This window comes from Synchiropus splendidus, chromosome 13, assembly GCF_027744825.2.
Source record: "Synchiropus splendidus isolate RoL2022-P1 chromosome 13, RoL_Sspl_1.0, whole genome shotgun sequence".
In the NCBI taxonomy this organism is placed as follows: Eukaryota; Metazoa; Chordata; class Actinopteri; order Syngnathiformes; family Callionymidae; genus Synchiropus; species Synchiropus splendidus.
The window spans coordinates 10,808,550-10,833,769 of record NC_071346.1 but is presented as its reverse complement, the minus strand read 5'-3'; the positions used below and the strand labels follow the sequence as shown (position 1 = coordinate 10,833,769).

Here is a 25,220-nt window from a genome sequence, read left to right as displayed (position 1 = left end):
AGCACCACACACCGAGCCCACTCCGACCGCGGCCCTCTCAGCACAGCCGTGACTCAGACTTCCACGAAGGTCATTAAATACTAAAAGCTAGAATGCATTCAAGTAAATATCCACACACAAGATAAAACCTGCCCAAAACAGTGGTGTGGGATCTGCCTGCACTGTCCTCACATCAAGATACAACTATTAGCATTCACCATGGTGCACAAACACAGTCGACATAGTCATGACCTTCTGCTCAAAATCACCTCCACAGTGATACACAAACGTCGAACACCATGTCCTCAAACCTCAAGTGCATGTTCTCTTTTGAGAGAACATTCGGTCAGTCGTGGTGAAGTCCGGCACACCTGCTGCACTGCTCTTTTCCTGCTTGCTCGCCTTCCACTCCTGACAAGCCCAGAGTGGTACACGTGTCACTTGTTACTGAAACAACATCGGTGCCTCAGTGTCTCCAAAATAGGAGTCAGGTGTGACTGCACCTCAGTACATGTAGCCCACTAGGTTTCAAGAATGCTTTGGGACTAAAAAGTATTGTGCGAGATGGGTGGACAAATTTCGTGTGAATCTTGTTTCCAAATTTCTTCACACAATTTCTATTCATATTATAGAATCCACTGGACTACTGTGGTGAAGGTTCAAGACAAAAGCCGTAATTCAATTGACAGGAACTTGCTACACGACTATCTTCTGCATCCCACTCAAAAATTCATTTCATCTCTGCAGCATCACTGCCACGGCAGCCAGCATTGGTGCAGCTGGAATTCCACAAGCAGGACTGGTTACCATGGTGATCGTGTTGACTTCAGTGGGTCTGCCCACCGATGACATCTCTCTCATCATAGCTGTTGACTGGGCTTTGTAAGTAGTCAAGAGACCAACCTCCACTGCAGAAACTGAAGGAGGGTCTGGAGTCACTTTGCTTCCTCTGTGCAGGGATCGATTCAGGACGATGGTCAACGTGATGGGCGACGCCTTAGCCACGGGGATCATGGCTCACATATGTCGGAAGGACTTTGTCAAAGAGGGTGAACAGGTGAATTTAGCAGTCGCTCAACCTCCCTCAACTGCTCTGGGGTAAGACCAGGGCCTATGTATGACAACTGAACTTCAGACAACAGAATGACATCATCTGCAAAATAAGCTCATGAGGCCACAAGCTCAAAAACTTCCTCTGCTCAAGAGCGTTTTCGTCGACTGTGACCACTTCAGTTCTAGTGCACCACAGCATTTCTGAAGCACCCCAAAATCGTCATAATGGCACTTAGGAACCTGGTCATTCAAGAGTGCAGTGCAGGCAGGAAGCCAGTCAATGAGAGCAGTGGGTCTGGTTTATTTTTAAATGAAGCATTTTTTTTCAAATGGTACTCCAGACCAAGTGTCATTCATCATAACTGATGGCACAGAAAGCAAGGCGTCTGGCTTGTTCTCTCGACACTATAAGTAACATCCGACTTATGACCTGCTGGACTTACCTCCACCTGTACTTATGACCACGGCCAGCAGATGCTTTTTTTTTTTTTTTTTATTCAATATCTGGCACCGCAGCACATAGCAGCCCGGCAACACGTACGACAGTTACGGCAGCACAGTATCCCAGCATCTCACTCTCACACAGCCATCTACCACTACAGTAGCACCTATAACCCTCGCGTTGGCTATTTGGAATGGCATTCCACTTACGTCCAATCTGACTTACAACCGGTTGGACGGAATCGATCCCGGTCGTAAGTCGGATGTTACTTCTATAGACTTTTTTTTCTAGACATCTGTGCCACAAATGTAATGCGATCAAACGTGCGAAACGTGGGTCAACTAGGCTGTTACTGGTTTATCGTTCCCTTTTAAAGGCCATAGTGACTATGACACAAACCTTGTGTGTCCAAGTGACAAACTGAAGAGTGCAGTGCACCGCAAAGTGGGGCAGGGTGCCAGGCAGGAATGACGACATACCACAACATAGTGCAAAACATTTTTGACTTCCACGCAGAAGATGCAAGGCAGGAGAGCACTTGCACTGAATCATTGTGGAACACGATACACAAACAATGGAGTTGGAATCAGGCGTTAAACCCACTGACTCCATAGCTTCTAGCGACCTAAACAGGTATCTGACCCGGGAACTCTATTGTTACCTCCAGACCATTGCCACTCTTCCCCCCTCCCAACTTCAACTGGGTAAGAGCGGAGCAGAGTTCTCCTTTTGCTTTCCTGTACAGTCAGCAGAGAAAGCCTCTGTGTTGAAAGAGGACAACCAATGGTCTCTATGGTGAAACTCACTTTGTGTGAGTGGCCAGCGCCACCATCTATCCATTGGCTCCCCCCCTTCCCAACATTCTGCATCCCTTGTGGTGGAAATCCGAGGCTCTCCTTGAAGCTTTAAGAGCTTTAAAGGAGGGAGGGGTCAAGGTCGCGTTTCTGACAGAACCAGACCCCCGTCACTCATCCTACTTCATGAATATAAATACTCACATCTTCAGCTGTTAGTTCTCTTCATGTGACATGCTTCTCATCGATGGATCGATAAAACCATGGCAATATCACCTCCAGGTTCCTCTCATCTGCGAGACAAAGCCCATGATCAGCATCCAGCAGATGATGACTTACCAGAACCAGAAAAACGGCTGTTACCCGCCGCCGCCGCAGTTCATCAAACACGACCATCTGTCCCCCGACGTGGCCCGTCTGATCCAGCTGGAGGAGGGGATTCGACCCATCGAAAAGAAAAAGCACGGTCACTCGTCTCACCACAAGCGAGATCACAGGGACAAGGACCACTGTTCCGTCGACATGAACGGCCTGGAGACTAACGTTTGAAACCCCCATCACCGTGGACACAGACACGGCGATTGACAATCGCTCCTCTGAGACAGAGCGCTCAGAGCGGAGAGGGAAAAAGACCTTTTTAAATTATGACCCACATTTGATTGTGTATGTTATTGTGTGTACATATCTCTACCAGCGCCAGGGGTCCAACTCTGACCGACACTAAACCGGATATGAGGCGCCCCTTATCGCTGGTTTCCATCTGCAAGTCTTTGAGGCGCACATACGGACATGCTAGCTTATCGCAATCCTTTTGATCTACGGACCGCAGAAATGGAGGAAACCTACTACTATCACTTTGAATGGAAACCTTGCCCATGACTAAGATGATCACAAATCATTTTTAAAATAAATATTTGCCACTCAAGGGGCAATTTTTCTAACGTGTGGATATTTGGAGGCGGACTTTTATGATACTGTAAAATGCACAATAAAGATGAGGAGAAACGTGATGATATTTGGCTTCAATCGCACAAAGCTCACACGAGGCCGCGGCTCAGAACCAAACGGTTCTGAACCAGAACAGACATTTTGTTCCCAGCACAGAACCATATTTCTCTTCATTTGCAACCACACGTAATTCTATCGGTGGCTGTGGTGATTGAGGGCAAAAGCTCGGCGCAGGAATAACCTTGAAAGCAACTAGGTTCCGAGTCATTGACCTCACCATCGCCACAGCAACTGTGGAGCACAAATAGAAGGGAAATAGTACGGCTGCTATTGCAGATGATCAGAAAAGCTGGGCGCAAGGGAACATCTGAGTGGCTGTGGAGTAAAAACAAAAAAGAAATCTCAAAAGAATTTTGAATTCATCATGTAAGGCTGCTCACACAGTATCTTTCTAAACACCTCAGACCATACAAATTCAGTCACAGCTGCAGATGGAACTGCATAGGAAGCAATCACGGCAGCAGACCACTTCAAACCAAGGACTATTGAGGGAAACATTCATCATCGAAAGTCTATGAACACTTGCAGACGCGCACACAAATGTATATTCTCTTCCAGAAATGTTCGTCGTTTTTAGATGAAGAAAAAAAAAAGTAGTCAGTTGACTAAAAGAAATAATGAAAATTAATATTTGCTTGGAGAAGTGTAGGGTATAGATAGATATACTTGATATTTGACTTGGACTCGAGACTTGACCAGTTATTTAACTGTTATAACGTAAATACTGGTCAGTGATTGTACGATCAAAGATGCTGCATCACACATTGGTCAAATGAGTTAGATCAAACGCAACATCAATTCTTAAAACCTTTCTGCACGTATCTCAAGCAAAGTTTTTCAAAAACTCATCCAGCTGCTTCAGTGCTTTATGAATTATCCAAGAGCAACATCAATCTCTCTGATGTTTGATACTGAACCTGCTCGAACAACACAGATTCATCTCACAATTCATTCCTATCAAAATGGTGTCAATACTACTAAAAAAGCAGTTCAAGTGGTCCTTCAACAGGTCGCCAGGTAAAACAACAACACAAATCCTCCCACTACATAAGCATTAAATCAACAAGAAAAAACACGTCAGCCAGAAAAGAACAGCTGCCTGCTGCTGATCTTTTAAGGATGCTCAGAAATACGTGTTCTTTTTAACAGTCCAGACCGGAGCATGTGGTGCTGAAATCATGCTGTGAAAAGAAGAAATGCTAGCCGCTAAACTCACCCATCTTGCTGCCGCGCCGAGTCTGGAAGTGTGGAGCGAGCAAGAAACATACAGCAGGAGGTCACATGAATGACAGCACTGTGAACTACTATGGACAAATCTCACCATGAGTTTTGTTGATGGAGACGTGGGGTAAGTGCGTGCAGGTTCTGCCAGGATCCCATTTGTCTCCAACTAGCTTAAAGTTAAGATGGTTTTTTTTTTTAAGAATGAATTACGACCACATCTCAGACAACAACGATTTGACCACACATGGTGATCACAGGTAAAAGAAATGAAAAGCAACATCAGAGTAACTGTTTCACCGAATGTAAATAAACATACACTATTAACACATGCTGCGATGATCAGGTCACATAAAGGTTTGAATGTGATTTGTATCTTAGAACCGGGAACTGCAGAAATACAATTCATACAGAAAAAGAAGTTGATGGAAGTTAGGCATCATGAAACAGTGTCATGATTTTCAGAGGCCACTAGATGGAGCTCTTGGTTTCAAAAATGCTGTGAGGTTTCATTGAATTAGCTGTTCAAGTCCAAACATTTTACAGCAGACAGTGACATCTGGTGGCCTCTGAGAAGCAGGACACTGTTTCATGAAACCTTGTCTACCCATCACTACTGTTCGACAACAGCATCAAGGAGTAACTTTGTTTATCTACAACAATCACCGAGCAAATCTTCCGGCTGAACATCAGAGGGCGAGTAAATGATTCACAGACACAGAGAAATATTATGTTACTTTATTTAGTTGTGAAATCATAACAATAATATTAAAGAGACATTCATATTTTGGGAATAGCAGTGTTCAAATCAAGCCGTTTAGGACGTTAAAATAAAACAAACTTAAGGACTGGTTGTTATCACAGATTCATCGCTCACATTCATCTGAAGGTACCAGAAATAGCTCATTTAAAAAGGACTGGCGTGGGAACTAAAGGCACGCTGGCTTCTTGAGAAACGCTTCTACAAATCCGTGTCACCAGGCTTCAGAGGTCCAGTGATTTGAATCAGAACTACAAGTGGCACTTCCATGGACTCACAGCTTGGCCTTCCCTGGTGTCAACTGGAGGTTCTGCAGCTTCATGGCCATGCCCATGTTCCCAGCTATCTTCAGCTTCCCTTTGAAGAACGCCTTCAGAGGCAAACCAAAAGGAAGGATTGAGGCGGTCAGTGTCCACCACGATTGATGGTTATCTTTTAAAATGTATCACAACACAGGACAACATGATGGGGGGGAAATGAAGAAGGTCAAATGCCAATGAGATTTTATATATTTAAAAAAAGGATGGTGAGATGCTTCCATCACAAGACCATACTTCAATCCTACACCCAAACTCTGTTGATCAATGGTGCTCAAGATGGGTATTTATGGCCTAGAACGTCGTCGCATCACGTCAGTGCCGATATTTCCTCAGGTTTGCACATAATGCCAGTTATAATCCAGACATGAATGAGAGGTTCTTCCCAAATGCCTGTCCTCATCATAATGGACTCTATTCAGTATCATGTCATCATCTCTGCACTTAAAAGCAGAGGGCTACTGTCATAAAACTCAGCTAATGGCTCGTCCAAAAAAACAGAGCTCATTGTAGGAGGCAAAAAAAAAATTCAGTCTCCGTTCTGTGCAACTATGAAAAGTTTTAACTGGCTTTCTCTCCGTTTCAATTGGCTGCAGACAGGTTTCAGGTTGCCTCCTCAAAATCCCATAGCAGATCCACTTCTGATATCTGTTTTTGAACATTATCTTTGTCTGTGCAGCAGCATTTTAAACCTCTGTAGCCGTGACTTTCACGGTGCATCTTGAAAGAGCTAAATCTGTCACTTCATTAGTAGGCGCATGCATCCCGCTGCCCTGAGCGTCACATGGTTTCAGGGCGGAATTGCTCTCCACCCACTCAACGCTGCAGGAGAGATGGACGTATCTCAAATCTCAGTGATGATTGCTTCCCTCTCCTCTGTCTCCCGGCTTCCATCTTGAAAATGAACTTGCAGGGCGAAGAACCCAAGCAGCTGACTTTAATTCCCAGCTATTCCTTCTCCTGGCCACTTTCCTTTTTCTCTTCATTGACTTTTAAAGGGCACGTAACATGGCGTCCTTTGGCGAGTCATGCAGCCCAGAGGGTCCTGATTCTTACGGCACTCATCACTAGATGCACCGCGATTCTTCTCCTCCAGCAGGCGGAGGTCTGTCCGCGGTGCCGAGTGAATAAAAAACTCCTCTCCCGCACCTTCTTTAAATATGTTTTCAGTCTGATATTATCGGATTCTGGCACAGAATATATGAACATACTCTGCACTCTTATCTGATTCAATATAACGGAATGGAAAAAAAAAATAAGGGAAGAACATTTGGTTCGACCTATGGCTCCTGACATGACCAAAGATAAATTGACTCACCATTTGTGCGTTCAGTTTTCCCGTCATCAGATCCAGAAGATCCTCATCACTCATGGTTAACGTGCAGTCTGCTTTTTTACCTGGGAATTTAGTGAAAAATTGGAGTTACTATTTAAGCAACCCAACGTCTATACCACCGATACTGTCAATAGAACATGAGACGTGGACACAAACAGCTGCTGCCTACTCAACAAGACGTGGGCGTTTTAGTGTTTATTCTCTGAACAAGTGCCTGAATAGAACGCATAAGATGAGCGAAAATACAGTACAGCATATAGCCAGCTCTGAAGAAACCTGTATAGGATAATGCAATCAGTTAACACCCCAGGGATATAGGAAAACTAGCTGGGTTATTGCTACGATGTCCACACATTTTCACTCAACTAAAGATGCACATAAATGGTTTCTGAATATATTGGTCTCACTATATTGTGGAATAAAATGGCCTGGATGCACTGACATCAAAATCCTCTGTTAGTACCAAGCTATTTATGGCTGACAGTGGGTTCACCTCACTATAAGAGATCACAATCACTAGTGATGTGTAGATGAGGCATCATGAAACAGTGTTGCAGGGTTGATGAAACAGTGTCCTAATTTTCAGAAGCCACTAGATGGCTTGGTGGTGGTTTAGAAATGATATGAGGTGTCATTGAACCTGTTTTACAGGTCCAAACATTTTACGGCAGACAGCGCCATCTGGTGGCCTCTGAGAATCAGGACACTGTTTCATGAAACCTCCTCAATCCATCAGGAGCAGTCACTTAAAGTGTTCATGCTTCATATAACAAAATAATAACTTAAAAAGATACAAGTGAATTATTCAAGTATTAAAAGGCCCTGGCTAAACATTCCAGCGTCAGTTGATGCTGCATTGCGTAAAGCTGTCAGCTCATTTTGTAAATATGATGTCATCTCAGCTTTTGCTGCACAACCTGAAAGGAGCAAGCATGAAGACACCGATCCACGCAGACGCGCAGTACCTGGGTCATTACTCAGAGAACCTTTGCCACTTTTGACGTCCACAACCCAGGTGGCCTCCTTCCCTCCAGGTCCGTCTTTCACCTTAAAAGCAAACACTCCACCGATCTTCTTCACAAGCTGCTCGCCCTCCTGCACAGACAGAAGAGATGGTTTGAACGACAGGTAGAAAGACCCAAGAGAAATGTTGAGTGCAACTGCTGAAATTATGAGAGCAGAAAAAAACACCACTCTTGTTCCCATCTCTTTGTGAAGCATCAATATAAGTGCTGAACAAGGCAGGTGCTAGTTTTGATAACATATTTTAAGCCTGAGATAACCACTAGCGTGTTTGAAAAAGTGTATGACAAGAGAATTTGTGTCCCACTCTTTGAAGTATATTTGATACAATCAACAACAAAAGTTTGAATCAAACTAACTTTTTAAAGAGACAGCAGTTTGAAGGTGTTGCATCACTCAAAGTTACATAAGCTCTGACAGTAAGAGGTTTTTTCAGAGGATGACGCTCACGCTCAGAGTTCAATATACTTGTGGTAAGAGAGTCAGAGGAAGCTTATGACTGGCATTAATTAAAACTAATGAAGATTTCAGGCACGGACTGAATGAAAACTCTGATTCAACGACCTTCAGGACTGCAATATAGAGGGAACAGTTGTGTCTGTGTAGCAGTGGCTGAACATCTCTTGGCTTAAATGGCTTATTCTAATCACCTGGTCTCTCTTTTTTTAAAAGGAGGCTTCAAGTAATGATGAAATGAATGAGATATTGATTCAGACTAAGCGTTGTTACAGCCACAAAACCATTGAAAATAAGTGAGCTGCCACTCAAAACGTACACTTTAAAGAGCAGTGAACGGCGTCTAGCTATCAATAAAACATTTGTGCTTTACCTGCACAACATATGGAGGAAGAGCAGTCATAAGGGAGAGGAACGAAACACATTTGACTTTCAAAGCAGATCGACTGGGTAGGTATCATAAAAGGGAGCTGACATTTTCACGATTCTGATTCTCAGGTTCAGCGGCCATTTCTCAACACATTCGCTGTTGAAATGAAATGCTGATAGAGTAACTGAGATATTACGAGAACAAGGAGATCAGCACAACTGTTTTCTTGGATCCGTTTAGAAGGCTTTACAGAACAATGTTCTTAAAAGTCATTATTAATATTGACTCATGGAATCATGGCAGACCTTTTCAGTCCACTCCAACTACATCCAGATGCTACACAGTCAACATGCACTGCTGCCCCCCAACCCAACAAAATATGAAGGAAATAAAAGAAAGAGTTACATTTATAATTTACCTGGTAACTTTTTGACTTACAGTACAATTCATTTGATTTAAATTTCAATATAAAGATTGAGAGTTACTTATGAAGAGGCGGTTTGTGCGGATCGGGAAGTTTGGGCTTCCTTGCTCCGAATGCTGCCTCTGCGACCCGACCCCGGATAAGCGGCAGAAGAAGGTGAAGGTGAAGGAGTCATTTATCCAACTTGTTTTCGGAATTGCCGAAAAACCATATATTTAACTTTATCATTCAGTGGTTAAGTGGTTTTCCTCAACTATATCTAGAAAAAAATCCCAACATAATGATGGAGTAGTATAACAGTAGTGGAAAAAGCTTTGATTCAAAGCTCTTCCTAAAAATAGATGAAACATGTAAACCCCAACAAACTTATGGTATGGAACCAGAATACTATGCATTAAAAATGCATTAGCAGAATACAGTGTGATGTAAAGTGCCTGTATACATCCCAACAACACGAGCGGCAAGTACAATTAAGCAAGCATAAGGAATATGGGGCACTTCTGTTTGCATTTGTTTACCTCCTCCAGACGTTTCTCGATCTCTTTGAAGACAGAATACGCTTTAAAGCCCTCCAGACCACTGCCTGCACTGGTGGAAACGGCACTGATGCGTGGACTGTGGGAGGCAGATGAATAAAGCAAGGAGGATGAGTAACTTTAGCTCATATATGTAGTGTTTGCAGTGACTAATAATGAAGGAAAATTGACCTCCAGGAAACCAAATCTTCAATTTTTAGTCAGATAAAACAAGTTCTAAACTAAATTTACAAGTATTTTTAAGTAGCTAAACTTGTATCAAACGCGATCAGAACAATTTCCTCATCAACCTTTTCCATCATTTCTTGTCTTAGTAGCTATGATACGCTGGTCATTACTTTGGCATGACGCATAATGGATTAAGATATATGAAGAAAATAGGAATCTGAATAATGTATGAAACGGATCAATGGAACAGAGAGGAAGCAGATGACTATAGCTTAAGGTGTCTTTTGAAGTATTTTCTAAATGTGTTTGCAGCATCACTTGGCTCAAAATACAATTGAAGTCTGAGCCAAAAACCACATCTTGATCACCTGGCGTTGGTTGTGAATCCCATCTTGTAAAGCGTGACAACCACAGCGCCTCCCAAGCCAATGTTGTGCTGCAAAGCCACTTTAGCTCCAGGGACTTGCCTCCTACCAGCCTGGCCACGAAGTTGCCAGCACAACTCCGCACACTGCGCCAGACCTGAGAGACACAGCAGGGACGAGTCAGTGTCAAGGCTTTCGTGATGAAATAAAAACATTGTTGACATTCAACATATGTTGCAGCTTCACCAGGGTTATTTCAGTCAGACAATTCAATAAATGCATTATTTGACTTGACCCTTTGGGTGAAAACAAATGACAAATATTTAAATTCAAACTGCCAAACAACTGGATTTTTATGCATCTATGTGACAGCTCACTGAAATTTCACTTACGAAAAATCTTTAGCACAACTTCTCAAACTTGTTTCACCTTAAATTTATCATAATCTTATTCCAGGAGAAGTGATGAAAAAAAAGAAAAAAGAAACACAATTCGATCTGAAAGCAGAATGACTGCCAAAAAGTTGTTTTTTATGTTTTGTGAAGTCTGCACTACAGTTTGCCGTCCACTGGCTCTTAAAAACATTGCTTCGATATGGAGGCTCAAACTAGTCACCTGTTCTAAAATGCAAGCTTTGGATAGAAAAAGCAATTTCTATTCTCAGGTGATAAAAGTTACGGTGACCTTAATGTCGAGGGTCTAATAAAAGAGCAGGACAACATTTGATGTCTCATTCATGTTTGTTGATTGTCATCCAAATAGATCTAGTTTGTCATCTTGTCCAAATCCAACTGGAGAAGTGCATGTTTTCCCATCAGCCATCCAGTCCCTAGTATACCTGGACTCTACAAACTGAGGACAGACAGGTAACCATCGAAGAGGGGTCCAATTACTGTAAAAAGCACGGCGTTTAAGTGCTTCACTTTCCTAGCTGAGCGCTGGACGGTTGAAATAAGGCCCTGAAAACCTGTTGAATGGAGCCCATTTCAGTTGAGTTCATTGAGTTTGAGGTGATAAAAAAAAAACAAAGCGCCGGCCACGGTAAATCACCTGTTCACATATCAACACATCGTCTCCCTGAAGAATTGATGCGTAAAACGTCAACATTAATTCAACTGACAGGCAACGTGTTAGCTCACCTTATCTGACCAGCTCCTCCAAAAGCGCTAACCATTCTACTGACTAAGTGAGCTTTTGCATTTCTCCATTATCTCAATGAGATTAACGGCTTTAAAGTAAGGATCTCTTCAACTGAACATATCAAGTCTGCTCCATCATTCTCTGGCCCACAGAATTGTGCACGACAATTCCAATCTTTTAAGCAGATTCTTCACCACTCTCCACCCTTAGCAACTACCAAGTCCTGATGAAAGCATTGAGGTAATGTCAGAGAACACGGTGGCCATGCGTGAATCAATAACGGTTGAAGGATGTCATGGCAACATGACCTCGAGGTTGCACACAGAAGGAGCTGATTAATAGCTGTCAAAATCTCTCAGGGTCAGAGGTCCATCACCAAGATTAGGAGCAACACCACGGATCAGACGGTGCTTAGCTGACTAGGGCACTGGCTCACAGCTTGCATGTGCCAAAGTCCCATGAACAGGATATTCATAGAGCTCATTACCCAACAACCCGCAGAATATTTCATGGTAGAAATTAAAATTTAAGCGAGCATATCATGTTATAATAATTGGATTTATTCATAATAAAATATCCGGAACAGGAATGCATCACTCTTCTAATACCTGGCTTAAGAAATAATATCCCCTGCACACATTATCTACTCAGGCGTGTTCCCTTCTTCAGATTTAAAAGAGCCCAGTTGAAACCACCATCCCCATCATCAGTATGTGACAAACGCCCTCTGGTGGTAACGAGACATACTGCGGCTGTACACTAAAAGTCAACATACCTGTAGCACCGAGCGGGTGTCCCTTAGAGATGAGTCCACCACTGGGATTGATAACAAACTTGCCACCATAGGTGTTGTCTCCTCTGTCAATCAGTTCTCCAGCTTTTCCTGTGAAAACACCAGCAGCAGCTCACTCTCTATCTAACAGGAATTTGGCTCACCACCCAACATTTTCATACATACCCTCTGGGCACAACCCTAGAGCCTCATAAGAGATAAGCTCATTGGCCGAGAAGCAGTCGTGGAGCTCGATCACGTCCACGTCGCTGGCCTTTAAACCTGCAGTCTGATAACACTTTTGGGCAGCCACGCGAGTCATGTCGAATCCAATCTGAGCGGAAATATGAAGCAGCTGTTAACTTTGAATTTTGCAGGTCAGACTGGTCTGTGTCAGGAACAAAAGACACGGTGTTCACAGATTACAAGGTCAACAACAGTGCAGAAGTTCAACGTCCACTGCCAAAGAACGTTTGTAATCCTCATGAAGGAGTTCATCGGTGGACATCTTGCAGCTCAACAAAGTAAATCCTGACAATCCTCCGTTCATTAATTACTTTGAGTAAATCCTATTGCTGACTGTCTATTGTTTTTTTGGTGAAATTCAAATAGGAAAAATAAAACTAAAAAAAAAAAAAAATATATATATATATATATATATATATATAAAATATGTGTTTACATTTTTTGTATATGATCATTTTTATTTTTTTATATGAAGCATGAACACTCCTTTATGTGATTGCTAGTGAAGGATCGATGAGATGTCATGAAACAGCGTCCTGATTTTCGGAGGCCACCAGATGGTGCTGTCTGCAGTAAATTGTTTGGACTTGAATAACAGACTCAATGAAACCTCACATCATTTCTAAACCAAGAGCGCCATCTAGTGGCCTCTGAAAATTAGGACACCGTTTCATCAACCCTGCAACACTGTTTCATGATGCCCCATCTACCCATCACTTTGTATTATTATTATTATTATTATTATTATTATTATTTTTGTCATAACCAGTTTAATCTTGCCCACAGCTTCAAGTTATACCCTAACTTATCAGGTTTTATTGTGTAACACCTTCCATGCAACTAGGGTGCAAATGTTTGACGAGGAAAAAAAAGCAGAAAACGTTCTTAAGTAAATCTTAAATCCAGAGAAAAAGAGCATCTCCCATCAGGACGAATCTGATCTGATCTGCCTATTATAAAAAAAATAGGAATCTGTACATGAAAACATTTTTTAAGTTCAATGTTAGTTTTTGTACATGGTTGGAGCATGCAGCAGGTTTTACAGTGAATTTGAATGAAGCACACATATAAAATCTATATCATTTACATGCCTATAGCAATTGTTATAGGGATGTAATATCGATGGGCAGGACAGAACGTGGGTACGTTTTCTCAGCAAGCATACATAAGTGACGTTTGACTACCCACGGAAATGATGCCAGTTCAGTTGGTTTGTGGCAGTAAAATGATATGTAAATGATACATCAGTTTAAATAATGTGCAGATCCTTACCATCTTAATGCAGCTGTTTTCCTCAAATGAGGAAGGCATGTCTGTCACCATCTCTTGTGCCAGAATCTCGACGGCCTGATTTTCCAAACCATGGCGCCGGACAAAGCTCTCGCTCACCAAAACTGCTGCTCCAGCTCCATCTGAAGTCGGACTGAAGAGGGTGGCTTTAGACATTGATACATAAATACATTGAATTCATCTAAATCACCTTAAAAGGGTTGGAAATAGTGTTACTGTACTTTCACAAAGTAACACTGTCAAATTTCAAGACATGAATTTGAGTGTGATTCTTTTGAGCAGCTCTTCTAAGCTCATTTATCAGGTGGCTGCCATACCATACTTTAGCTGGATTCCTTGCCATTGCATATACATGTAACTTCCAGCCAGGTCCGACTAGACTACAAGATGTACGCTTACTTACCAACACTGCAGAAGTGTAAGGAACTCAAAGACCCTTTTGGATTTGTTTACTTGCTCCAAACTGTACTCATCCTGGAACTGAGAATACCTGCACCCAAAAAGTCACACATGAACACAAATTCCTTGTTTCCCCCAACAAAAGAAGTGTTTTCTTACGGATTGTTGGTGGAATGCTTGTGGTTTTTCCAGGCAATTTTAGCAAAATGTTCAGGCTTAGTCCCTGGCGAATAAAAATAAACCTCAAAACATATAACAGTCATATGTAGTCATTTGTTCCATTCAGTGTTTAAAACACATACCATATTTCTCCATGTGCTCCTTGCCGGCGTTGCCAAACATCTGTGCAGTCGCAGGAGCCGCCACCATCCCACAGCGATTGATCATGACCTCCATGTGCTTATCCATTGGACTGGTCCTGTCCATATACTATCAGTACATCATTTTAGAAAGTTTATTTTCCTTTCATTCCATCCAAAAACATGTTCATTAAATTGTAAATGACAACTAGATATTCAAACAGAGGTCACACTAGTCAAACATTTTGCCATTACACAAGCAGACAAAAGTGTAGGAGATAAAGGTACGAGAGGCGGAAATATCTCAGTGAACTTTGAAGTCGACTGATGTTCCCTGTTGTTTTGACATAACAGGGAAGAAGATAGCAAGTTCCAAAGGCAATATAAATAGTTATAGTGTTTTACCCCCCTCTATCCATGACATCGTACTATTGAAATACACACTTTTGAAGTCAAAGATCCTCTCTCCATCTTCTCGAACCCCAGCGCCAAAACACAATCGGCAAGACCTAAAACAAACAAACAAGAAACCTAAGCTCCAGAATTCCATGCAGAAAACGTGCCATTTTAATAAGCAACATCAGCTGCAGCAAGACATTTATCTTGACTACAATGGTCTGAGTGATTCAGGAAATTCTTTTTCCAAATATGCTGTGTACTGTAGTTAGAATATTCATTCATTGGTTTGAAAAATGTCTTTTTCAGCGCTGGCCACAACAAACATAAGAAACCTGATCGATCAAGTCTTGAAACATTTCTTTAGTGAGACTTTCTGCTTCGTAAATGAGCCATTAAAGCTGTGTAACGACAAAAACCAGTTCTTGTAATAACAGAGTAAATACACAGAAGCTGAGTTTCTGGTATATTGTGTACTTTTGCTACTAAATGGACCAAGAACTGTTGAAAGACAAACAAAATTTTAAATATGAATTATTTATAGACTCAAAATCAAGCAAACACACTCTTTTCTAGACTTTACAGCTAAACGGTGCATGTTTGTGTATATTTTTAAGGGAATTTCATAGGAACTATGTGGCCTTGTGTTAATCCCAGGTTAAGGAATTTATTGAACAATTTGAGTCTCTCAATCACAAGTGAGAAACAACATGACTTGAGGGTTTTTGGTATGTTTGTTTTCCTTATCCTGTTTTCAGTTACTGGTTATATTAACTAGGTAGTTGCAGGAGTTAAAACTACCTTAAATTCTGGACTATAGATTGCACCGGAATATTAGCTGTAGCCACTAAATTTATAAAGGAAAATAGATCTTATCCATACAAAAGCCGCACCGGTCTATAAGTGGCAGGTGCAGTGGTGCTGTCTACGCCGTTGAAAGGTCAGTGGTGCTTAAAAATGCATGAGGATCACTTCTAAACTAGTTTAGAAAGCAAGGTCCAGCATCGAGACTGACTCATGAAACAAACTAGGCAATGTTCTGAACTTGAACCATGAACACTGCTTCTTCTCCTCTCCGGTCCTCCAGGAGATCGGCTCTGTGGGCAGAGCTGCGGACACGTGGGTGAAAGCAGCGCATTTTGAGCGCTTTAGGGTAAATAAAACGCCTGTGATTTTATCGGTTTGATGTGATGGGGCTCAATATTTTGGCAGCACAATGCTTTTTAGCCTCTAAAAATCCATACATTAGCTGCAGCGTTGCATGGTTCAGACAGTGAGAACAAAATGGCACCTTATAGGAAATTACGGTAAATGTTTATCTTTAGTCACCTCCTTGGATTAGCTGGCGGGCCATGAAGAGAGCAGTGGAGCCAGTGGAGCAATTGTTGTTCACGTTGAAGATGGGGATCCCAGTCAGCCCGAGACTGTGATAAATGGCTCTCTGCCCACATGTGGAGTCTCCTGAAATAATAATTAAGTATTTCCTTATCGTTAGTCACAACACGTCCTCTGACACATTACAGTGAGATCTAGGTAGATGGAACTTTCAGGGTTATAAGGTCCTAAATAAATAATTGTCATTGTCTGTGGGTGTCTATAAATGGTTGTCTGCACATACAGTGGCGGGAAAGGTTTTTGGACAGACTAAGTTTCACACAAGCTGAAATGTTACCATGAAAAATCTTAGGATAACTGCATTTATTTGTGTTTTAATAGGTGTCGCTATATTATGCAGACACACACAGAAGCAAATGAATTTTTGTTCGTTGATTGTTTACAAGAAAAAACAACAAAACTAAGCATTGACAGTTGAAATACGTCTGTTCTCAACATTGTCTGTATCAAAGTCAACAGATGACAGAGAATGTGTTCAAAACAGATGAAAAATAAATAAAGCATCACATTAGCAAACTAATATTTGGTAGCCCAGCCTTTAGCAGTAACCACAGTATGTATGTCCAGCATTTGACTGGCAGCCTTTCCAGGGTGTCCCCTGCCTCTCTTCCTCGTTCCTAACCCTTTAAGAAAACTAACAAAATAATATACTTAATATTTCAAGAGTCGGCAATGTGGTATTAATTTGCACAACAGAGAAGTATTATTCCTAATATTAATGTGTGATAAAAATTCATCCCGCAGAGAAACAACATTTGCTCTACCAAACATTGATCACAAAGACCCATTTGTTTAATTTAAATGTAGTTCTTGAGACAAAGCAACATTAAAGTCATCGAAAATGTGTAATATCTTACCGTAGACATACCCAACACAGGCCTGCTCGACTGCCGAATACGGAATTCCAGCATCAGCAAGAGCCTTTTGACCTATGAAATAATATAAAAAACATTACACAGTTGCATTCGTCAAACGTATAAAAGGTTCAAGGAAGGCATACCTGCTTCTTTGGCCATTTCGGGGTAGTCAAAGTCCTCTCTGGTTCCTGGTTTTTCAAACTGCAGGTGGGACATGTAAAAAAAAAAATATATATAGAAGATATGCAAGCAGATACAGAGCCCGGCACATCCTTCGCAGACCTCCTTCAAGTCCTTTTAAGTTCTACCTTAAAAAGCAGAGTCCTGCTCGCTTGACAGTGAGTGAGCACTGACATTTTGAGTAACATTTCACTACATATACATGACAAAAAAAAGTCTGCTAAAGCGCTGAGGAGAACCATAGCGATGGAAAAAGATCCCAAGCATCCGTCAGTGCATATAGGAGGGCTACGAAATATTTATTTGATCATGTGATGGTTTATCTTATTTATTTATTTGTTCAGTTTTGATCTGCTGACTTTGAAAATCAAGAATTAAATTTTGTCATTTTTTATAACAATATTTGTATCGTATTTGTTTTTGCAGTATGCAGATAAATAAACATTCAATAGACCACATAGCTACCGGCATTACCTTATGCAAACAATAAAGGTGAACCCAATAGTACGTACAAGTTTTTTGTTGTTTTCAACAGTTAACAAACTGCTAAATGACCCATGACACACTTTTAAGCTATGACCATGAACTCTGGACTTGGATGGAGCGCAACTGTGCAATAGACATTGGCACCTTCGTGCTAACTCACTATTCTACCTGAAATAGAGAAACTCGTTCCATTTGTGAGATGACTCCAACAGTTTAGGTGCGTGTTATTATCTTCACGAGTAGAGATTTAATTTTAGACTTGGCAGAACTTTTCTTGAACTGAGGAAGGAACCAAGAAGTAAATTTAGTTCTGTAACTCGCTGTTTTACTCGTTAGCAGCCGCGAGCTAACCTCGACGTGTGTCTGTTATGTAAGGTTGCATGCGCACAATAGGTCTAGGTCAGTGCATTATTCTATATACTTTACCTTCGTCATCCCCACACCAACGACAAACACACGGTTATTCTGTCCAGGAGCCATGGTGACGTCTTCCAGGCGACAGACGAGGAGCGGAGAGCGGAGGAGAAGCAGTGACAGTCGTATTTACAGCGAAGATCGTCTATGGCAGTCAGGAAGCGCCACTCGACAAAGATCGTCTATGCTACAACAGGAAGTATGGCGGCATTAATTTTCCGACTGAACAAATGACGTTTGTCTTTCTATCTGATCGGGTAATTTCACTACTGTAGTTGTATGAACATTTGTTCTATGTTGTCTGGTTTGTGCATTAATGTAGTTGTGATTCCTGAAAATATTCTGCTCCACTCATTCCCCGTCATGTGATTTAATAAATTAAATTAAAGTATTGTATTGTGTAAGTGTAAAAAACGAGTCTACAACATATGTAAAGTGGCTCCATTTGTTTCACCTGATGAGGGGGAAAAAAGTTTTCCACATTTAATTAATAACCCTTTTCCTTATTTATTGCAACAAACTTGATCCATCACAGACGGCCATCAATTCAAAGTTCATGATCATCCCATCCAAGCCACGGACGCCTCCTTGTTGCCATGCAACAGGTCCAGACGAAGACATAGTGTTCATCTTTCTGAAGAAGGAATCAGCACTTGATAAACTGGTGTGTCACTTCATATATGCCCACGGATTCGTTGACTTTCTCATCATAATCTGTCCAGTCCTGAAACAGTAAAACAGAGTGGCATATTGGAACATTTTTTATATCAAAGTATATTCATCTTTATTAAATTCAACTCAAATTTATATAAAGAAAGAAACTGGTTTTCCTGAGGCACTTACTTTCTCCTGCAGATTGATTTCCGCAAAGCGTGTTCCAGATTCTGCTCCTTGTGCAGCAAAGCCAGCCTGAGTCAGACAAAATATAAATTATGAGTGACTTTTCCCTCTGAATCTAAAATTCAAAAGTGAATATTAGGTAAAAGAAAATGTAAATGTATTTGTGGTCATGTTCGATGAACATTTAAAAGTGCTTGAGCACTTTGAGCACTTGTTCTGACGCTTATCCGGGGTCGGGTCGCGGAGCACATCGGAGCAAGGAAGCCCAAACTTCCCGATCCGCACAAACCTCCTCCAGCTCTTCCCGGGGGATCCCGAGGCGTTCCCAGGCCAGACTGGAGACATCATCTCTCCAGCGAGTCCTGGGTCTTCCCCGGGATCTCCTCCCAGTCGGACATGCCCGGAACACCTCCCCAGGGAGGCGTCCAGGGGGCATCTGGATCAGATGCCCAAGCCACCTCAACTGGTTCCTCTGGATGTGGAGGAGCAGCGGCTCCACCCCGAGCTCCTCCCGGATGACCGAACTCCTCACCCTATCTCTAAGGGTGCGCCCAGCCACCCTGCGGAGGAAACTCATCTCAGCCGCTTGTATCCGCGATCTCATCCTTTCGGTCGTGACCCAAAGCTCGTGACCATAGGTGAGGGTGGGAACGTAGATCGATCGGTAAATCCAGAGCTTCGTCTTGTGACTCAGTTCCCTCTTCACCACGACGGTCCGATACAGCGACCGCATCACTGCTGCCACTGCACCAACCCGCCTAACAATCTCACGCTCCCCTTTTCCCTCACTCGAGAACAAGACCCCGAGATAATTAAACTCCACCAGTTGGGGCAAGAACTGTCCACCAACCCCAAGAGAGCAAACATTTAAAAGTGTATTATTAAATTTAATTGCCATATTAAATTGGTAAAACTGGGATGATCAAGCGCTTTACAGCAAATAAAACCTTTCACCTGTGGTTGAAAGTCGACAGGTTCCAGACCACGGCATTCAAACTGCACCATCGTCTTGAACTTCTCACTGTCCTCAGCCTGCAACAACGATCTATTTCAAATACTTCATTTCAAACTGGTACATTTCTTTATAAGTCAAAACACTTTTTGAATATAAAAGTATGCAAAAAATAAAATTGTTTCACAGCATACTTACATTATAAGGTGTGATTGTGTCGCCCAATATATCTGTAATAAAATATCACTGGTCACAGTTTGCACATGAAAGTAAGAATGTGAAAGTTGCATTTTGTACCGATAGAATTTTCCCGGGAGCAAAGTTTACACTTCTGCACCATGCTGGCGCTGCCCCGTCCTCCTTTCAATGGAACACTTTCCTGCAGCCATACGAACTGTTACTAGACAGGAACTTGCCGGGTGAAACGCTCAGGCACTCACCACCATGGTGACATACTGCCACTTGTCGGGGATTTCGCCGCAGTTCCCACACTTCAGCTGTAGGTTAAACATTACATTGGTAACACGTCCAAGCACAACGATGGAATACAAGCAGGCAACTTAGCAAGTTAGCATAACACTGCTGCTACCTTGAGAAACCAGCGAAAATCGTCGCCATCTGGTCTCAGATTGGTGATGTTCTCCAGCAGGGCTTTAAACTGGAGCCCAAATTTCTGCCGTGAGAGTAAAAAAAAACATTAAACATCAGCCCGATTTTGCTCATGTTTACAATGAGACATGCAGCTACTGCACATACCACCATCTTGAAGCTTTGACAGCCTTTGGTGATGCGTTCAATTCCCGTTGGAAATTGTAATTCCTCAGAATAGAGTTGCGTTGGTAAAATACAGATGCCAAACCTGTTTTATATTTTGAAATTCAAGTCGCATTTCTTTTTTTAAATCAAATGCCTAATACAGTTCAGAATCGTCCTCGCAAATTAATTCACGGTTTTTCAGTTTTATTTTAATAAACGAATAACTACCGTAATGTTTGACTTAAACTGGCAACGCAAATGAAAAAGATTATTAATGTAAAACATAATCATGTGAAAATTGTCTTAATTCTCTTGACACTACCATCAGGACATGAAGCATGTCCAACATAGTCAGAGTGATATTCAGAGTGACAGGCAGACAACCTCTCACACTCACAATTCAGACACCAAAAAAGTACTTTCAGCAACCCAAAAACAAATACAGAAGTGAAGCCACATCATTTTATTGATGTTTTCAAATCAATTATTACAAATACCTATGTACAAATCATTCAATCGCACTTTACAAATACAGTACATGGATTTCCTTTCTGATTCAGCTGCAATTTATTGAGCTATATTCAAAATATAAACGTGTTTTTGCATGGATACAGCGCGTTAACCTGAGACAATCTAGTAGGTGGTGATTGTTACTAGATGGGGAAAAAAAAGGGATCATCTTCATCCTGCTGCGACACGTTTATTCAGATTCAACACATGATCTCACACCATGTTTCAAAGCGTCACAGGTTCAAAGAAAATAAGTTATTTATGCCAAAGAATTTTGACACACATCCTCCAGCTTGTGCGGTAGGTTTCGTCACAACATACTTCAGGAGAATTGGAGCAAATAGCTCTCAAAAAAAACTGCAGCAGTTCAGATAGACGTGTGCAGGTATGTGTGTTATTGTTCAGTTTGTCACAATTACCTGCACATGGCAATCCGGAGGAACAATGAGTGCGTGTGTGTGTGTTGAAACAGTGAGCATCTTTTGGAACAACTGAACTAAACAGACGACTTGCGTAACACTCTACAACCAAAACGAAAACACAGGAAACACTCGGAGGATTGTCGGTGCAAACAAACGTCTGCTGCTCATTTCTTCACCACCTTTATAAAGAGTCAAGTTTCATCAGACATTTAAAAATAAACGTTTCTCCCTTCCATTTATTTTCAGCATGAACTTCCTTAAATGTAGCAAAGCCATACATATAAAAAATATTCTGAAAAGGACACAGGGCCTGTTCTCTCCTGCCAAAAACTGCTAATTCCTAATTACCATAAATGTAACTGATAAGTAGTCTTCATAAAAGGCATTTGGATTTTTGTCTCGTTCCTTCTTAAATACAGTGATGCCTACTGGCATTATTTGCAGCGCTCCCCCCCCCTCAATATCAATGAGGCCTGCTGCTGGACTCTGAAGGGTGTCGCTGCCGTGGAGTACTGTGGCCGTTCATACAGCCGTTGTGTCGCTTGTTTGGCCCCCCGTTTAGAATGTCTTGAATGTGCTGCACTATCAAGTTGATGGCCACTGCAAGGAGAGGAGGACGCTGTTAGACACGGCTACGGCAAAGTCAGGAAGTCTCCCATCTCACCAAGGTTGTCAGCTCCTCTTGGAATAATCACGTCCGCATATTTCTTCGTCTGGAAAGGAGCACTTGCATGAGTCGCGCCTTTCATGACATGCACGCAGATAAAAGCCTACGTACCGGTAAACAAAACTCTTCAAAGGCCGGCTTTACAAAAGTGATGTACTGCGTTAGGACTTGTTCTAGTTCCCGTCCGCGCTCACTGATGTCTCTGAGAACTGAAACGAAAACCGTCGTGACGATGGGCTCGAAAAGAAGCGGCGTCAAATCGACTCACCTCGACGTGAAAGCCTGGTGTCCGGGTCCGTGTCTACGAACAGCTTCATCTGGAACAAGTCTCTGATGTCTTGAGAATAAAACATAAGGATGCCCTCAAACAGGACCACGTCGGCCGGATACACAGTAACAACCTCATCTTTCCTTTGAGACGTACAGAAAACCATTATGAGCATCTACAATTAAATCCGTCGAACAAGGAGATGGCATGACTAGCATTTCAAGCTTCACAATACGAGATGATAGGGCGGCGGCATACCTGGAATGAGTAACAAAATCATACACCGGGATCTGTACAGTCTCCCCTTGAAGAATCTGTCGGAGAGTCTTCATTATCAACTCATTGTCGAAGGCATCTGTGGACAATAGAAAGTGAACCAGTTATTGTCAGTCGACACGTCAGGCCTGCGCGTTGGGAAGCACCTCGCGTATGTGTCGTAGGTGGAACAGGTGTTGGCACCGCATAGCAGCTGCCACGAGGAAACGCCTGCTGACTGCGGGGGTTAAGAACCAGCTGAGGCAGGAAGCAATAGCATCCGCCTCGCTGGAGCGTTCCAAATAAGGACGTCATGATTCTCCGCCAGGACGTGTCGAACACGGATTGTCGCGGCAGTTGTCAGTTGAATCAACTATTGCTTACCTGGGTGATCGAAGTTGAACTGGCCCTTAGACGCTTTAGCTTTCTGCTCCGGGGTGAGAACCTTGTAGAAGCTGTCCTGGCTGAGGATGGCCACTTGCCTCTGATGATGGTCAATCTTGTTCTGGCCGAGCAGCTCCATGATCTTCTCGCACACAGATGACTGTTCAAAACCAAAACAACAAAAAGGCTGGTAATTCAAACTAGCACGATGAATGTGCTGTAAATTCCTGTGCCCATAAAGAGGCGAGCGACACAGCCACGCGGGGTCAACTTTCCAGCCTCGCTGTCCTCACTGACCTGGCTGGATGAATGAATCTCTCAATGGCTGCTGACATGAGGCTTTCCATGAAATCGGCTCATAAAATTCTTCAGCATTGTTATTTAATGCTTGAACAGATTTAGACAAAGGAAATTAACTAGTACACCAACATTCTACTGATGAAGGTTCAAAAGAAGCAGAGCCTGTTTGAACACTTTTTTTTTTTGAAGCTGTGCAGCAAACTTGTGTAAACATCCTCAGCCTCCTTCATGTCACTGCTATTAAAACAATCCATAAATCAAGCAATTGTATGCATATATAACATTTATCAAGCGATAAAAGAAGCCATTAATAATAATGCAACACCTCAACCGATTTAATCTATACAACAAGGTCAGGTAATAAAGTTAATAAATACATTTACAATGCTCCATCAGCCAATCATTTTTAGCTATTAAAATCATTGTATCACTCCAAATAATTGCTATGTTTTATTTATATATATATATATATATATATACTGTTTATAAGGGCTGTTATGATTATAACCGGAAACCGTGGACGACTACAAGGGTGACGCCATTGGATATGACGCGCATTTGCGGTAATGACGCGCACGCAGAGCAGTTATACGACGCTCAAATAGCTTGATAATTTACAACTATTGTATTTTATTTATCTCAGTCATTGTATGGTCTGATGCAGTGGAAACGGTGTTTAAAATACAGCGTCCTTTTAAAAAATCTATTACGCGCTTCAATATACTCGGGTTTCGACGGTGAGAGAATGGATCGACTCGACTGCATTTTATTGTTGATGTTTTTAAATTTCCAGAGCATTTTCCCGCTGGCGGGTTTTTTTTTTTTTTTGGCGTCAAAACGTCAAATGCCTGCGGTTATCTCAGGTCAACGTTCCGAAAAACCGCGACTTGACGTCGGCTTTAAAGTGCACACGCAGTGATTCGTGGCATCGTTTAATGGCAACGATTTCCTCTTAAACCGGAAAGCGCCGACCACTTTGTTTACAAACACTTGCCCCCTGCTTTTGTCTCAGGCAGCCGGCATCGTTCACATGTGACGGAATTTAGCCGGGAAGCTAACGGCGCTAACACCTATTGAGTCCACGTAGACAAAGGGAGGCCAGTGTGTTTGGGAAACCCTTCAGCAAAAAACAGAAATAACTTGGACACAGCTCCGGGAAAACGCACCCGCAGGTGAAGAGACGTTCAAACCAGTGGAAACTTGACGATTGAACGGGCAGTAGGAGCCAGCTGTCAATCAAACGAGCCGCGGCAGCCACGCGGTGCCACACACTCGACTAACGTGCGCGGCAACCGGGTCATGACAAGAGCTCCAACTTCCCAGACGAACCGACCGTATATGTACCTTCCCACTGGCCGTGCCCCCGGAGACACCTATGAGGAAGGGTTGTCGAATAACGCTGGCGTCCTCGCTGCGGTCCCGCGGATGTGTCTCGCTGTCTCCGGCCATACTTGCAGTGAGCCGCCGGATCAGCGGCGCTGGAAGATCAGCCGCGACCAAACTCCGCCCACGGCTGAAATGTTGCGCCGAAAAACAAATCACACAATAAATACATACGAGTCCAGCTGCCGGAAATATGTCTTAACTTCAACTGGCAGTGGTTTTTATAACGACATCTTGAATGTAAAATAAAGATGATGACTGGTCAATAGGCGCGTGCGCGCGGTATGTCCCGCCCCCTTCTTTTGTAGGTCAAGATCGTCTGGCACTATTTTCACACTTATCTCTAAAAGAAATAGC

The 25,220-nt window shown here is 42.4% G+C and overlaps 4 protein-coding genes across 6 annotated transcripts in view; 1 reads left to right on the top strand and 3 right to left on the bottom strand.

The window, feature by feature from the left end:
- slc1a7a (solute carrier family 1 member 7a) overlaps positions 1 to 3,293 on the top strand; it is a 29,057-nt gene extending 25,764 nt beyond the window's left edge. The window contains exons 9-11 of the mRNA XM_053882991.1: positions 727 to 861; positions 937 to 1,036; positions 2,551 to 3,293. Of these exons, the coding sequence (XP_053738966.1) occupies positions 727 to 861; positions 937 to 1,036; positions 2,551 to 2,817 (502 nt within the window). The 3' untranslated portion in view covers positions 2,818 to 3,293. The remainder of the gene's footprint in view (positions 1 to 726; positions 862 to 936; positions 1,037 to 2,550) is intronic.
- A 1,928-nt stretch (positions 3,294 to 5,221) lies between these two features.
- scp2a (sterol carrier protein 2a) lies at positions 5,222 to 18,274 on the bottom strand. 2 transcript variants are annotated; one of them, XM_053884341.1, is made up of 16 exons: positions 18,139 to 18,274; positions 17,190 to 17,247; positions 17,047 to 17,118; positions 16,124 to 16,255; positions 14,843 to 14,907; positions 14,402 to 14,528; positions 14,259 to 14,322; positions 14,104 to 14,190; positions 13,683 to 13,833; positions 12,351 to 12,498; positions 12,168 to 12,275; positions 10,256 to 10,409; positions 9,702 to 9,798; positions 7,873 to 8,005; positions 6,893 to 6,970; positions 5,222 to 5,627 (listed from the first exon to the last, which is right to left on the bottom strand). In XM_053884341.1, the coding sequence occupies exons 1-15, from the start codon at positions 18,190 to 18,192 to the stop codon at positions 6,939 to 6,941; spliced, it is 1,482 nt and encodes a 493-aa protein (XP_053740316.1). In that variant the 5' UTR covers positions 18,193 to 18,274; the 3' UTR covers positions 5,222 to 5,627; positions 6,893 to 6,938. The 2 variants fall into 2 exon arrangements, with proteins under 2 accessions (XP_053740316.1, XP_053740315.1); XM_053884340.1 differs by having other exon boundaries at positions 5,224 to 5,627; positions 6,893 to 6,972; positions 7,876 to 8,005.
- Positions 18,275 to 18,624: 350 nt separating this feature from the next.
- czib (CXXC motif containing zinc binding protein) lies at positions 18,625 to 20,701 on the bottom strand. The gene is made up of 8 exons (XM_053883820.1): positions 20,675 to 20,701; positions 20,508 to 20,591; positions 20,359 to 20,415; positions 20,216 to 20,297; positions 20,117 to 20,148; positions 19,921 to 19,998; positions 18,970 to 19,035; positions 18,625 to 18,850 (listed from the first exon to the last, which is right to left on the bottom strand). Exons 1-8 carry the CDS (start codon positions 20,678 to 20,680, stop codon positions 18,773 to 18,775), a joined length of 483 nt encoding a protein of 160 aa, XP_053739795.1. The 5' UTR covers positions 20,681 to 20,701; the 3' UTR covers positions 18,625 to 18,772.
- A 446-nt stretch (positions 20,702 to 21,147) lies between these two features.
- uck2b (uridine-cytidine kinase 2b) lies at positions 21,148 to 25,065 on the bottom strand. Of its 2 annotated transcripts, none has more exons than XM_053884308.1 (7): positions 24,825 to 25,065; positions 23,181 to 23,340; positions 22,800 to 22,896; positions 22,542 to 22,684; positions 22,385 to 22,482; positions 22,271 to 22,319; positions 21,148 to 22,206 (listed from the first exon to the last, which is right to left on the bottom strand). In XM_053884308.1, exons 1-7 carry the CDS (start codon positions 24,927 to 24,929, stop codon positions 22,070 to 22,072), a joined length of 789 nt encoding a protein of 262 aa, XP_053740283.1. In that variant the 5' UTR covers positions 24,930 to 25,065; the 3' UTR covers positions 21,148 to 22,069. The 2 variants fall into 2 exon arrangements, with proteins under 2 accessions (XP_053740283.1, XP_053740284.1); XM_053884309.1 differs by lacking the exon at positions 24,825 to 25,065 and adding an exon at positions 23,478 to 24,813.
- Positions 25,066 to 25,220: the final 155 nt, after the last annotated feature.